Here is a 12930-nt window from a genome sequence, read left to right as displayed (position 1 = left end):
TGCGTGTTCGTCTTTTCGGGCGCTTCTATAAAGGACACTGTAATTTATTAAAGTGTGAAGATCCAATTTTAAATCTGACTCCATGTTTTAATTTAATCTGACTCTAATTGTATGTAGTTTCCTTGAGTTTGTTACATTTATAAATTACGGCTGATCGTATGATTAGTTGTGATTTAATTTAGATCTTTGATCTCTCTGAGTATCTCTACTTCTCACTATCTTCGTTCATCAAGGGACCCGATATCTCTTAGAGATATGTTTCGCGAATTACATTCTCAAACACAGACGAGCCGGTTCTGATATTAGTCAGAGGATTGCAGAGTGAATATTTTACCTTTAAGTGGTTGCGCCTGCTTACTCATCTTAAAGCGTAATGGGAATAATAATCACAGGGACTACAACTTGCTAATACAGTGATAGTCAGAAATCAGATTATCGCTAATGTGGTGCTCCATGCTCCCTCCATTGCGTCCTGCTGTTTGATCTATCGCCGAGACAACGTTTGCGGAAATACCAGACTCCGTTTGATCGTACTAAAAGAAGCGGCCTTAGAATAATACAAGATTAATCAAAGTAAATGTTTATTTAGCCAGGCAAAATCATCAAAATATAGTCAGATTAAAAGACAATGATACACAACTGATCAGCATACAATGTTACTCAAGTATAAAATAGTATATACATAGTTTCAAAGAGTCATCATTTACCTGGCTTCTAGAAACACACGGGAACAGTGTGGGAAGTTCTGATTACAGATGCTTCCCTGAGCGGTTTGCTCCTTTCCCTTAAATACTCCCCCAGATCAAAGAACAATAAACATTTAGCACCCAAATATTTATGCAGATCTTGGTTCTTTTCTCAGACCCAAATGGTCCCACCTATCCTGGAGGCCTGACAGCAAATGTTTATCAAAAGATCTTTATGAGCATCTCCTACACCAGAGGAACAAACCCGCTTGTCCTTCTTTTACGACCTGTTTTTCTAGAGCTGGAATGTCACCAGTTCCCCTGATGTGAGAATGAAACCTGTTTACCAATCACACCAAAAGTCTTTGTATTGACCATACAGAAACAGCTTGTGGCAGTATCTGTGATATTTGCATGTGACCCAGAGGGTGAGAGGGTCATATCTCGGCAGGGGTGAGGAAATAGGATTGGGCCAGATGCAGTCTTGTTTACTCTTGCATTCAGATAGTGAAGTTTTATTGTCTTTATTGTCTTTATTGCAGCTTTAATCCCTTTAGTTTGTTCTCAGGTGAAATCCATTCTTACAGTTCCGCCCTTGGTCCCTTGGAGCAGAGACAGAGCAGTCTCCGAGGGGCCACCACCAGGGATTTCTTTTTTTTTTTTACAGCTGCACTTTCCGTAGGGCTGGTATCTGTAATGGGCTGAGTGCAATGGCCATGTTGGTTGAAGTGCGCATTGCTCGAAGAAGACATCTGAAGTAGCAGCACTGACAGAGTGTGAATAAGAAGATGAACACACTGGCCATGGCACATCCACGGAACATCCAGTCCCACCATGTGTACGCATACTGTGCTGAACGCGTCGAAGAACTAGACAGGATCTCGGCAGTCTTTTTCGCCAGATTTGCCTCCACTTGTGCTTGGTTGAGATGGTATTCAGTCTGCAGGATCATTTCTTGTACTAAGTCCATTGTGTTGACCAAATCTTGTGTGCTTTGTTCATAAAAAGTGTCCTCCCACCACGGGGAAACATCCGCATCCATTGGTACCCTTCCAAGGATGTTGATCTGACCCATTGAAAAGTCCTCTTTCACTTCTAAACAGAAAGTGTGGTTAGCAGGGCAGGTCAGACCTCCGTAGGTGAAGGAATTCATCTCACTGACGATGCACCACTGTGTGTGAGACACTTGAACAGCATCAGAATGTCCATGCAATGACTGGACGTTAACAAGCTTAGAGTCATTGGCAGAAAAAGGCTGTAAAGTGTTGCAGGTGCAAATAACGTAACTTGATGTTTCATGACAACAACTGCGAGTGGTAAACAAGGTTTCAATGCCCCTCAAAGTCATATACCCCGTAAGATAGTCCCATTTTATGATCTGATCCTTCACTACAACGCAAATAGAGCGTATGGTAGTGGAATTTAAGTAAACTTGATCTGGGTGAATTAAAGGGAAAGTGGCAAAGAACCCAATACAGCCAGTACATTCATTTCCAGTATACATCATTAATGTTGATAATAATTCAGAGTATTTAATATTTTTCATTTTCTCTGATGCAAGCCATCTATGCAGATCTAAGATTTCAATAAGATCATTTAGAACATGTCTAGGTGTTTTATAGAGACGAAGATCTAAAATCTCTTGTCTCGCTGCAGTAAACAAATCCTGTGCATACAACCTACAGGCTAAGTCATGCTCGATGGTACGGGTCTGATTAAAAATTGTCTGGCTGGTCGTCAGAAGCGCCTGCGCCTCAGATCTGACCGCTTTAATAATATTTTCATTACTATTAGTGATGTGTTGAAAACCAGTGGCCACCTGATTTGCCAACCATGTTGAAAATTGAGATTGACCTGTTATTTTGTAATTGTTGGATATAGAATTTACTGAACCAAAAAGGCCTGCTATATTTCCAAAAATGTCGCGTTTAGTGCGAACAGGTGGAATTTGGACTGCAAGTCTATTTTTGTAATCAAAAACTAAATCATCGATGCGTGACTGTAGCCTGTGTGCTTTTCGTAGGCAGACAAAATATTAGAGATGTTATACGTCACATGTGTTATTACAAGATTGACATCATGAAGCAAAGTCTTATTCACATTTCCTCTGATCAGACCACCTGGAGGAGTGGGATGTAATTTTGGACACTGTGTGGGTTTCCTGTATCCACAGGTAGTCAAATTAAAGCAATGGTGTAAAGTCCATGAGCAATTGTGAGGGCTAGTAAAATTGTCCAGATTTGCCTCACATTTTCCCACACAGTATGTTCCTTCTTTCCGACTAGTCCAAACAAATGTTTTTACAATACTGCTCGGTGTCCGTTTTGTCAGATTGAACAGTACTTCCGTAAACTTCAAATGTGTGTCGTTATGTGATGTTGTGTGAGTGCACCTATATGTTGCTGGTTCCAGATCACCAACACCAACACAGTCTGCTGAGTCGCAAGCATGAGGGGCCCCAGATCTGCTGGGGAAATTTCTGGATCAATGGGTAACTTCATCACCCTTCCAGTCATAAGCTCATATGGACTAATGCCTGTCGCTTTTGATGGGGTTGCTCGCAGCACAGTCAGAACTGTGGGTAAGACATCAATCCACCTGTTTTGGTGTTGTGCTATCTGTTTTGCAATATTTTCTTTTATGGTGCGGTTAACACGTTCAACATTTCCCGAACTTTGTGGCCTGTAAGACACGTGAAGTCTTTGCTTGATGTTTAGCATTTTGCACATGTTTTTCATCACTTGTCCAGTAAAATGAGTCCCCTGATCAGATTCAATTTGACTTGGTGCTCCCCAAAGAGGGATGATTTGGTTCGCTATCACACGTGCCACAGTATTTGCCGTGTTATTGCGAGTGGGAATTGCTTCAACCCATTTCGAGAATTTATCAATTATGACAAGGCAATACCGATACCCCCCTTTGGTACTGGGTAGCGGACCAATGAAATCCAATTGTAAGGATTCCCAGGGCCCTTTCGGTGGTTCTGGCCTACGTAGGTTTGTTCGGCCTGGTTTTCCCTGGTTAATGGTAGCACACACCATGCAGGTGTTGCACCACCTTTCAATGTCCGCCATCATTCCCTGCCACCAAAACTGAGTTTGTATCAGCTGTGCTGTTTTTGTTGCTGATACATGCGCATAATCATGATATAATTTGATTATTGGTTTTTGGAGGGCTTCCGGAACGACAAATTTTCCATCTCGGAGCACTATGCCTTCAATTACATTCACCATCTGATCATGTTTCAAGTGTGGCACAGGTTCTCCCTTAGAGACCCACAGCTCTTGTTGATACTGTTTGAGGTCAATGGGTGTGACTTGGGCAGCACTTGCTACAGAAGCAGAGGATGTCTCTTTTTGCCACTGGTCGCCTTTGACTGCGGCCAGCTTAGCCAGTTGGTCAACAATATTATTGTTTTCTTTGTGCACATCTGGATTTTTGCTTATGTGTGCGCGTACTTTCACAATGGACATGGGGTTTTTTCGCGCTTGGACTGCTTTCCATATTGACGTTATGGTGTTGAAATGTTTTATAGGCGTTCCAGCAGAAGTGAGGAATTTTCTCAATTGCCATTGAGCCATAAAATCAGTTACAACCCCACACGCATACCGACTATCTGTATACACGCAAAGTGGTTCAGGGTGTGCCTTAATCGCTTCTAGCAATGCAATGAGCTCGGCTTCCTGTGCGGATACGTTAGACGGTAATTTAAACAACAATTGTTGTCCAGCATCTGTGTCTGGAAGAGTGGGGGCCCACACTGCACATCCAGCATAAAAATGACCATTCTGACAGAATCTTGAACCATCTATGTATACAGGTGCTTGGCCTGGTAATGGTTGGTCATGAACAAGGCTTTGTGCCTCTTTTACAGGCTGGCATGTGTGTGGATTTCCCTCAACATCCCAGAGCAGATGTGGCAAAATTCGTGTGTTTTTTATGGTAATATCACGCGCTTGGATGTCGGCTAGCCATCTCGCTAATCTTTGGGAAGAAACTCCCTTGATTCGGCCCTGTAACAACATTCGTACAGGCGTGTGCATTGTGTGTACAACAACAGGTTGAAAACCGACAATGGGCTCTGTTGTTTTTAGCATCCAATGCACCGCCAGCACGTGTTGCGTACATGGGTCGAATCCTTGCTCGACCAGAGATTTTTTCCGACTGTAATACGCGATTGGACGTAGTTTTCCCCCATATTCCTGAGCTAAGACTCCGCTTAGTGTTATTTCATGCGTGTCTACTTGAATGTGGAAAACTTTTGATACATTGGGGAATCCAAGGGCAGGCGCAGCGCACAAACGCTGTTTTAAATCACTAAATGCTTGTTCATGCTCGTCAGTCCATTCAAGGACATCATTTGGTTTTGTTTTTCCTTTTAGAAGCGAGTACAACGGCGCAGCGGTGTTTGCATAATCAGGGATGAAGTCTTGTAAATAGTTTGCTGTTCCCAATACTTTTTGTAACGAGTTTAAAGTATGTGGTCGAGGCAGTTCGGCGATGCATTTCTTTCTATCGTCTGTTAAGGCTCTGTGGCTTTTCGTCAGAGTGTACCCTAAATAGTGTACCTCTTTTAGTGCAATTTGGGCTTTTTCTTTGTTCATTTTAAAGCCTGCGTCACCTAACCTTTGTAACACCTCGTCAACCAGCTGCAAATGGTTCTCAATTTGTTTTCCTGTAGCTATCAAAATGTCATCCACATAGTGAACGACCTGTCCAGTCCCTAGTAAGGGACCGAGGACATCTGCCACAGCTCTGTGAAAAATGGCTGGGCTGTTGTGTAGGCCTTGTGGCATCCGCTCCCAGGTATACTGCATTTGATTTACAGTAAATGCCAATTTCCATTGGTCTTCTCGTTTAACTTTAAGAGACCAAAAACCATTTTTGATGTCAAGCACTGTGAACCATGAAGCATCGGTTGAAACTTGTGATAGGATGGTAGCTGGATTTGCCACTATTGGTGTCGCTTTAGGTAGAACTTTGTTAAGACGCTGATAATCTATGCACAGACGCCATTTTCCATTAGGTTTTGGCACTGGCAAGCACGGTGAATTCGTAGTGGAACTGCATCGTCGAACTATTCCTCTTGCCTCAAGCTGTTGTACTATCTCATGAACAGCGACCTCTGCCTCTGGCTTGATGCGGTATTGCTTTTGCGGGGGAGGGGGCTCTCCCTCGATGCATACCTCAAAGTCAACAAGGCCGCAATCGTGCTCATGATTAGCCCAAACATTGCTGTGTTTGCTGATGAGAAGTTGAATTGGATCTGTACTGGACATGGACATAATGTTTGCATTGCCTTTAGGCAAACTTCCCTTTGTAGTTTTATATGTTTGTAGCTCAATTTGTTTTTCAAAACAATGAATCACAAATCCATGCTTTCTCATAATGTCCATTCCCAGCACAGTTCCTTCACTATTGTCTGGTAAATACCAGAATTGTTCTGTTAGCACTACCACGCCCAAATCAAGTTTAACTGGTTGTGTTTGCGTTGCGGTCATCAAAGTATCGCCTATGCCTTTAATTTGAATAGTTCTCGTGTTTAGGGGTAACGGAAGGTTTGTACAAGAGCATGCGGCTCCAGAATCAATGAGAATGTTAACTAACCGGCCTCCGAGATTAGCTCTTATTTTGATTTGGTTACCGCTTGTGACAACGCTTCCCATAGCAACGGAGGCCACGCACCCCTATTGGGGCCTTTTATGTTTTTCTATCAGGGCAGCGAGCTCTGTTTGGAATGCGTCATCTTGGGTCAATTTTCTTTCTTCAGATTGCTTTGCGCTGTTTTCTGAAGTGTTATTCCCTACAATCAAATCCCCTAAACGCCTGAGTATTTCATTGTCGTCTTTAGAATGCGTTTCCTGATTTAGTTTGCGTTTTAATTGAAAACAGGTTTTGATCGTATGGTTGTTTTTCTTACAAAACTGGCATCGAGGTTGAAATTTAGGGTCAGGATTTTTAGCACCTCTTCCTTCGGTTAACCATTGTGTTGTTGCCACAAAACAGGTTTTGTTTTGTTTTAGTCTAGCCTCTATTTTGGAAGCCCAATCCACCAATGACCGGTAGGTATTCTCTGGCGGATCGGCTCCGTGAACTAATGCCTGCTGTATATGGGGACCGGCGTTATTTTTCAGGAGTTGTAATAAAACTTCCTGATCGCGTTGTGCATCTTCTAAACCTGAATGCTCTTTGTATGTCACCCATAAACGTTCGGCATAAATTTCAAACGGTTCTTTGTTAGTCTGTTTAATCTCTAAAATCCTATTCCACTCAGCGTGTGTTGGTCCCCTTAACTCTAATAAAGTTTCCTTTAATCTTCCATACACGTCGTCGTCATCCTCATCTTCCTGTTTGATTATGATTTCTCCATTTCTTAATTCGCGGGGAATTTTTGGTTTTAGCTCGTCTGGAATGGTAAGAAGGGCTACTTGCCAAACATCTCTGATCTCTAATTTGTACACTGATGCCTGTAACATTAAGTTGTCCCAGTAGGGTTGGAAAGGGCCTTTTCGTGGCATCATTCCCACAACTTCTTTGTGTTTCGTGCATTCTTCGCAAGTTAAAGGGCGGCTAATGGTAGTAACTTCATCATCTGCATTCGTCATTGTTTTAAGCACAGCAATTTTCACCGGTTTCCGGAGAACCGAGCCTGATTTAACTCGAGTTATTATGGGACTGCGTTGTTTTCGCTCATCGGGTAATTTTTGCTCTTTCACGGGTCCTGGAGAAAGCTCACGCTCTCTCAGGTCCAGATGGCCTTGCAAACTGCTCGACACAAGTGCAACATCATCTTCGTCACTATCGCTATTTTGCCCGTTAATGTTACCCATTTTACTGCTTATCGCCGCGACTACCGCAGATACAGGAAATCCTGCTGATTCGCAACAATCCTCAAGCGCGGATGTGTAATCTTTATCTAATTTAAGCTTCTTTTCAAGCTTTTTCATTTGTGATTCGATCGCGCTGCCCTGTCTTGCCCATGTTTGTTTATCATACACAAATGCTTCGACCTGCGCTCTTAGCTTTTTTAACTCGTCCGATCGTTGCATTTCTAGCTCTTTTATATTGGCTATTACACGTTCGTTTTCTGCAATAGTTTTCAAATCATTTCGACGCAGCAGATAAACGATCGCGACCAGAATTTTCTTAAAAGGAGCCTTTTTTTCCAATTTACGGCCCTCAGTCTGGTACCAAGCTAGAATTTTCTCATTGTTCCACTCAAAATCTACACCTTTGTTGCGCAAGCTAAGGAGGAGATCTTTAATGTTCACTCCAAGCGTTTCCATTATCTCCTTATCTACACTCAAACTGCCGCTTCCCTGATAAGCCATTGTGTTTTCTAATAACCTTAAACACCACCGGATTTCTACGGTCTCCGGTCTACTGTGGGTATACCGACCCGTTCAACAAATGTGTCTATATTGGGTGCGTCTAGGCTTTCCCTCAACACTTTCTAAAAGGTAAACAAAAATGGACTTACCAGGACATTTGTAGACAGAAAAGTAGAACTTCAAACCTCATGCTCACTCGGGTGGATCTGAATTGTCGCGCCAAAAGACGTCACTCGCCTGAGACTGGGAGATCACGTCGGGGTCACCACTTTGTAAACTCCACCTGTTTGGCCCAAGGAAGGAATCCAACAGCTGGTCGAAGGAATCCTGCGTGTTCGTCTTTTCGGGCGCTTCTATAAAGGACACTGTAATTTATTAAAGTGTGAAGATCCAATTTTAAATCTGACTCCATGTTTTAATTTAATCTGACTCTAATTGTATGTAGTTTCCTTGAGTTTGTTACATTTATAAATTACGGCTGATCGTATGATTAGTTGTGATTTAATTTAGATCTTTGATCTCTCTGAGTATCTCTACTTCTCACTATCTTCGTTCATCAAGGGACCCGATATCTCTTAGAGATATGTTTCGCGAATTACATTCTCAAACACAGACGAGCCGGTTCTGATATTAGTCAGAGGATTGCAGAGTGAATATTTTACCTTTAAGTGGTTGCGCCTGCTTACTCATCTTAAAGCGTAATGGGAATAATAATCACAGGGACTACAACTTGCTAATACAGTGATAGTCAGAAATCAGATTATCGCTAATGTGGTGCTCCATGCTCCCTCCATTGCGTCCTGCTGTTTGATCTATCGCCGAGACAACGTTTGCGGAAATACCAGACTCCGTTTGATCGTACTAAAAGAAGCGGCCTTAGAATAATACAAGATTAATCAAAGTAAATGTTTATTTAGCCAGGCAAAATCATCAAAATATAGTCAGATTAAAAGACAATGATACACAACTGATCAGCATACAATGTTACTCAAGTATAAAATAGTATATACATAGTTTCAAAGAGTCATCATTTACCTGGCTTCTAGAAACACACGGGAACAGTGTGGGAAGTTCTGATTACAGATGCTTCCCTGAGCGGTTTGCTCCTTTCCCTTAAATACTCCCCCAGATCAAAGAACAATAAACATTTAGCACCCAAATATTTATGCAGATCTTGGTTCTTTTCTCAGACCCAAATGGTCCCACCTATCCTGGAGGCCTGACAGCAAATGTTTATCAAAAGATCTTTATGAGCATCTCCTACACCAGAGGAACAAACCCGCTTGTCCTTCTTTTACGACCTGTTTTTCTAGAGCTGGAATGTCACCAGTTCCCCTGATGTGAGAATGAAACCTGTTTACCAATCACACCAAAAGTCTTTGTATTGACCATACAGAAACAGCTTGTGGCAGTATCTGTGATATTTGCATGTGACCCAGAGGGTGAGAGGGTCATATCTCGGCAGGGGTGAGGAAATAGGATTGGGCCAGATGCAGTCTTGTTTACTCTTGCATTCAGATAGTGAAGTTTTATTGTCTTTATTGTCTTTATTGCAGCTTTAATCCCTTTAGTTTGTTCTCAGGTGAAATCCATTCTTACAGTTTCATCCCCATTATCATTTTATTCCCCCATATTTATTTCATCCACCCTGTTCTCAGTTCATTCACGTCACATGTTGAAATATCATCTATAAACACTGTCTTCGGACTGGTTATCTGGCAGTGGTACCCCTTTGTGTTTTTTGAGGGGGAAATTTTCGAGTTTCTCCGATCTTCTCGAAACTCTAGATTCTGATAGAGGGCGCTGAGGTGTAGACAGGAACGCAAGTCTGGTGTCCCTAGGGCCTTCCAGAGCTGAACGGGAGCCGGAAACACAAAGACATACAACTTTCCATTTATTTAGAGCTGCAAGATAACAGGAAGCAGCACACAGTGTAATCCACCCTGTTATCATTTCATCCACCCAGTAATCAGTACATCCACCCTGTTATTATTTCATCCAGCCTGTTATCGGTTTCATCCACCATGTTATCGGTTTCATCCACCCTGTTATCAGATTCATCCACCCTGTTATCAGTTTCATCCACCCAGTTTTCAGTTCATTCACCCTGTTATCATTTTATCCACCCTGTTATCACTTTCATCCCCCGTGATCAGTTTCATCCCCATTATCAATTTTTTCCCCCGTTTTTATTTCATCCACCCTGTTATCATTTCATCCACCCAGTAATCAGTACATCCACCCTGTTATTATTTCATCCAGCCTGTTTTTGGTTTCATCCACCCTGTTAACAGCTTCATCCACCCAGTTATCAGTTCATTCACCCTGTCATCATTTTATCCACCTTGTTATCAGTTTCATCCCCATTATCATTTTATTCCCCCGTATTTATTTCATCCACCCTGTTATCAGTTCATTCACGTCACATGTTGAAATATCATCTATAAACACTGTCTTCGGACTGGTTATCTGGCAGCTCTAAAAAAAATGTGAAATTGTATGTCTTTGTGTTTCCGGCTCCCGTTCAGCTCTGGAAGGCTATAGGGCCACCAGACTAGCGCTCCTGTCTACATCTCGACGCCTTTTGTCTGAATCGATAGTTTTGAGAATATCGGAGAAACTTTATTTTCCGAACCAAAAAATATATAAGTGGTACCCCTTTGTGTTTTTTTGGGGGAAATTTTCGAGTTTCTCCGATCTTCTCGAAACTCTAGATTCTGATAGAGGGCGCTGAGGTGTAGACAGGAACGCAAGTCTGGTGTCCCTAGAGCCTTCCAGAGCTGAACGGGAGCCGGAAACACAAAGACATACAACTTCCCATTTATTTAGAGCTCCATCACCCGGGCTGAAGTCATCGAGGTAGTTAATAAGCTCCTCAGTGGCAAGGCTCAGGGGGTGGATGAGATTTGCCCCGAGAACCTTAAGTCTCTGGATGTTGTAGGGCTGTCTTGGCTAAAACGCCTCTGTAGCATCGTGTGGCAGTTGTGAACAGTACCTGTGGACTGGGGTGGTGGTCCCTCTTTTCTAGCTCTATATCCTTTCCAGGGTACAGTAGTATCTGAAATAGATGCCCGAGCCACCTCAGCAGGCTCCTCTCGATGTGGAGGAGCAACGGCTCTACTCCGAGCTCCTCCTGAGTGACTAAGCTTTGGTCAACCTAGAAAACCTTGTGCTTCGGTCATCTGATTCTGAACCACTTTAGATTTATTCATTTAACGAGTCGATTATGCACACGTTTTAGTAAAGCCAAATCAGTTTTTTTTTTGTAATAAGTAGATGCGTTTGTTTACTTAACCCCCCCATAAACTTCAGAGCAAAGTAAAACAAAAAAGCACCAATAATGATTTAGCATAATTTATTTCCATTTTATACTACAAATAAAGCACCCCTGCGGTGTATTAAGTGGCCCTGAACGGCCCCGTGTGAAGAGACAGACACAGATGATCCCATTTAACATGTTATATTCTCATGAACACTTAAACACGAGTCCCGTAACTGGTTAATAACCGTCAGCAGAAGGAACATCATCAGCACAGGTTTGTGCGGTCTCTGAATGCATGCAAGATCACTAAAGTCCCCAAATATTTCTAAACAGGATGGCATGAATAACTACACACTTCATCATGAATATTCACTTCTATCTATTTTACGCTAATACATACATGATGTAAACAAGCTGATTGAACTAATTTAGGAAAAAAATAACAGAACCGACAGAACGGATAGCTTGATAGAGAACATTAACCAATGAACCGATAGCTTACTGTAAGCAGTCATTTAAAACGTCCTTTACTGTAAAGCAGAGTTTCCTGTTAGAAATCTGTCTAGATATTACAATAGTCCACAGGAAAGAGCACAACATTGTTCAGTTCAGATGGCGTGTCTCTGAAGGGGTGTCTGTGATCCGGTGTTTTGTGGCCGTCTCGGGGAAACAGTTTGTCTGAACTGAGACTGACGGCAGATCCAGATTGATTTGGTTTTGGCAGTTTGTGATATAGTTCTAGGTTTGGCCGGTGTTTGCTCGGCTCAGACCTGCAAGATCTGCTTCTCTGTGGGTTTGGACACGATCTGCTCCTCTTCCTCGTCTTCATCGTCATCGTTGAAGTTGATTTTAAGGCTTTCTAGAGTTTGTCTTGACTCTTTCCTCCTGCAGGACACAAATGACAACCAATATTAGGAGAATATTAACCGAGAAAAATACAAGTTTGAAATTATGGACTTGTAGTTTCTAGCAAAGCTTTCAAGCAAAATACAGTCTCAGATGTAATAAATATATGACAAAAATTACATCACATTTTTAATAATAAATATGTGAAAATATTATAGTGTGTTTAATACATTAAATATTTATTATAAATATAAATTTTTGAAAGGACTGTGGTTTATTAATATGGTAATGCTTTACTTTATTGAATTATATATAAATCTATTTAAATACATAATTACTTATTAAATGTATATTTATCTAAAATACTGTATCAACACAAATGTTTATTTATATTATTATAACAATGTGTGTGGGTGTATGTATGCATGTATAAAAAAATAATTTTATTGTAAATAAATCCAATAAAAAAATGCATTATGTATAATTTAGTTTTGTTTGTATCTAAATATATAATGTGGCACCTATTAAAAAAATATTTATGTAATATAACAAATGTATAAATTACGGATTATTATACTGACACAATACATCATTTTAATAAATAAATGTGTTTATTATTCAATGCAAATGAATACCAAATACATTTATTAAAGTGATAGTTCACCCAAAAATGAAAACTGATATAATTTAATTGATGATCCCCATTGACTTGATTGTGGAAACAGAAGAAAGAAACTCGTACAGGTTTGGATCATCATGAGGGAGAGTAAATGATGACAATTTAAATGTTTGGGTGAACTGTCCC

At 41.3% G+C, this 12930-nt stretch overlaps 2 protein-coding genes across 4 annotated transcripts in view; both read right to left on the bottom strand.

Moving 5' to 3' along the window:
* Window positions 1–640: 640 nt before the first annotated feature.
* LOC137047043 (uncharacterized) lies at window positions 641–7516 on the bottom strand. Its single transcript, XM_067424575.1, has 2 exons — window positions 7423–7516; window positions 641–2699 (listed from the first exon to the last, which is right to left on the bottom strand). Exons 1-2 carry the CDS (start codon window positions 7514–7516, stop codon window positions 1348–1350), a joined length of 1446 nt encoding a protein of 481 aa, XP_067280676.1. The 3' UTR covers window positions 641–1347.
* Window positions 7517–11355: 3839 nt separating this feature from the next.
* LOC137046694 (myosin heavy chain, embryonic smooth muscle isoform-like) overlaps window positions 11356–12930 on the bottom strand; it is a 52811-nt gene continuing 51236 nt past the window's right edge. For all 3 annotated transcript variants that reach the window (XM_067424035.1, XM_067424037.1, XM_067424038.1), the window contains one exon: window positions 11356–12164. In XM_067424035.1, coding sequence (XP_067280136.1) covers window positions 12044–12164 — 121 coding nt within the window. In that variant the 3' untranslated portion in view covers window positions 11356–12043. The remainder of the gene's footprint in view (window positions 12165–12930) is intronic.

This window comes from Pseudorasbora parva, chromosome 18 (assembly GCF_024679245.1).
Source record: "Pseudorasbora parva isolate DD20220531a chromosome 18, ASM2467924v1, whole genome shotgun sequence".
NCBI lineage: Eukaryota > Metazoa > Chordata > Actinopteri > Cypriniformes > Gobionidae > Pseudorasbora > Pseudorasbora parva.
Note: the sequence above shows the minus strand (reverse complement) of the source record. Positions and strands in the feature narration are given on the sequence as shown.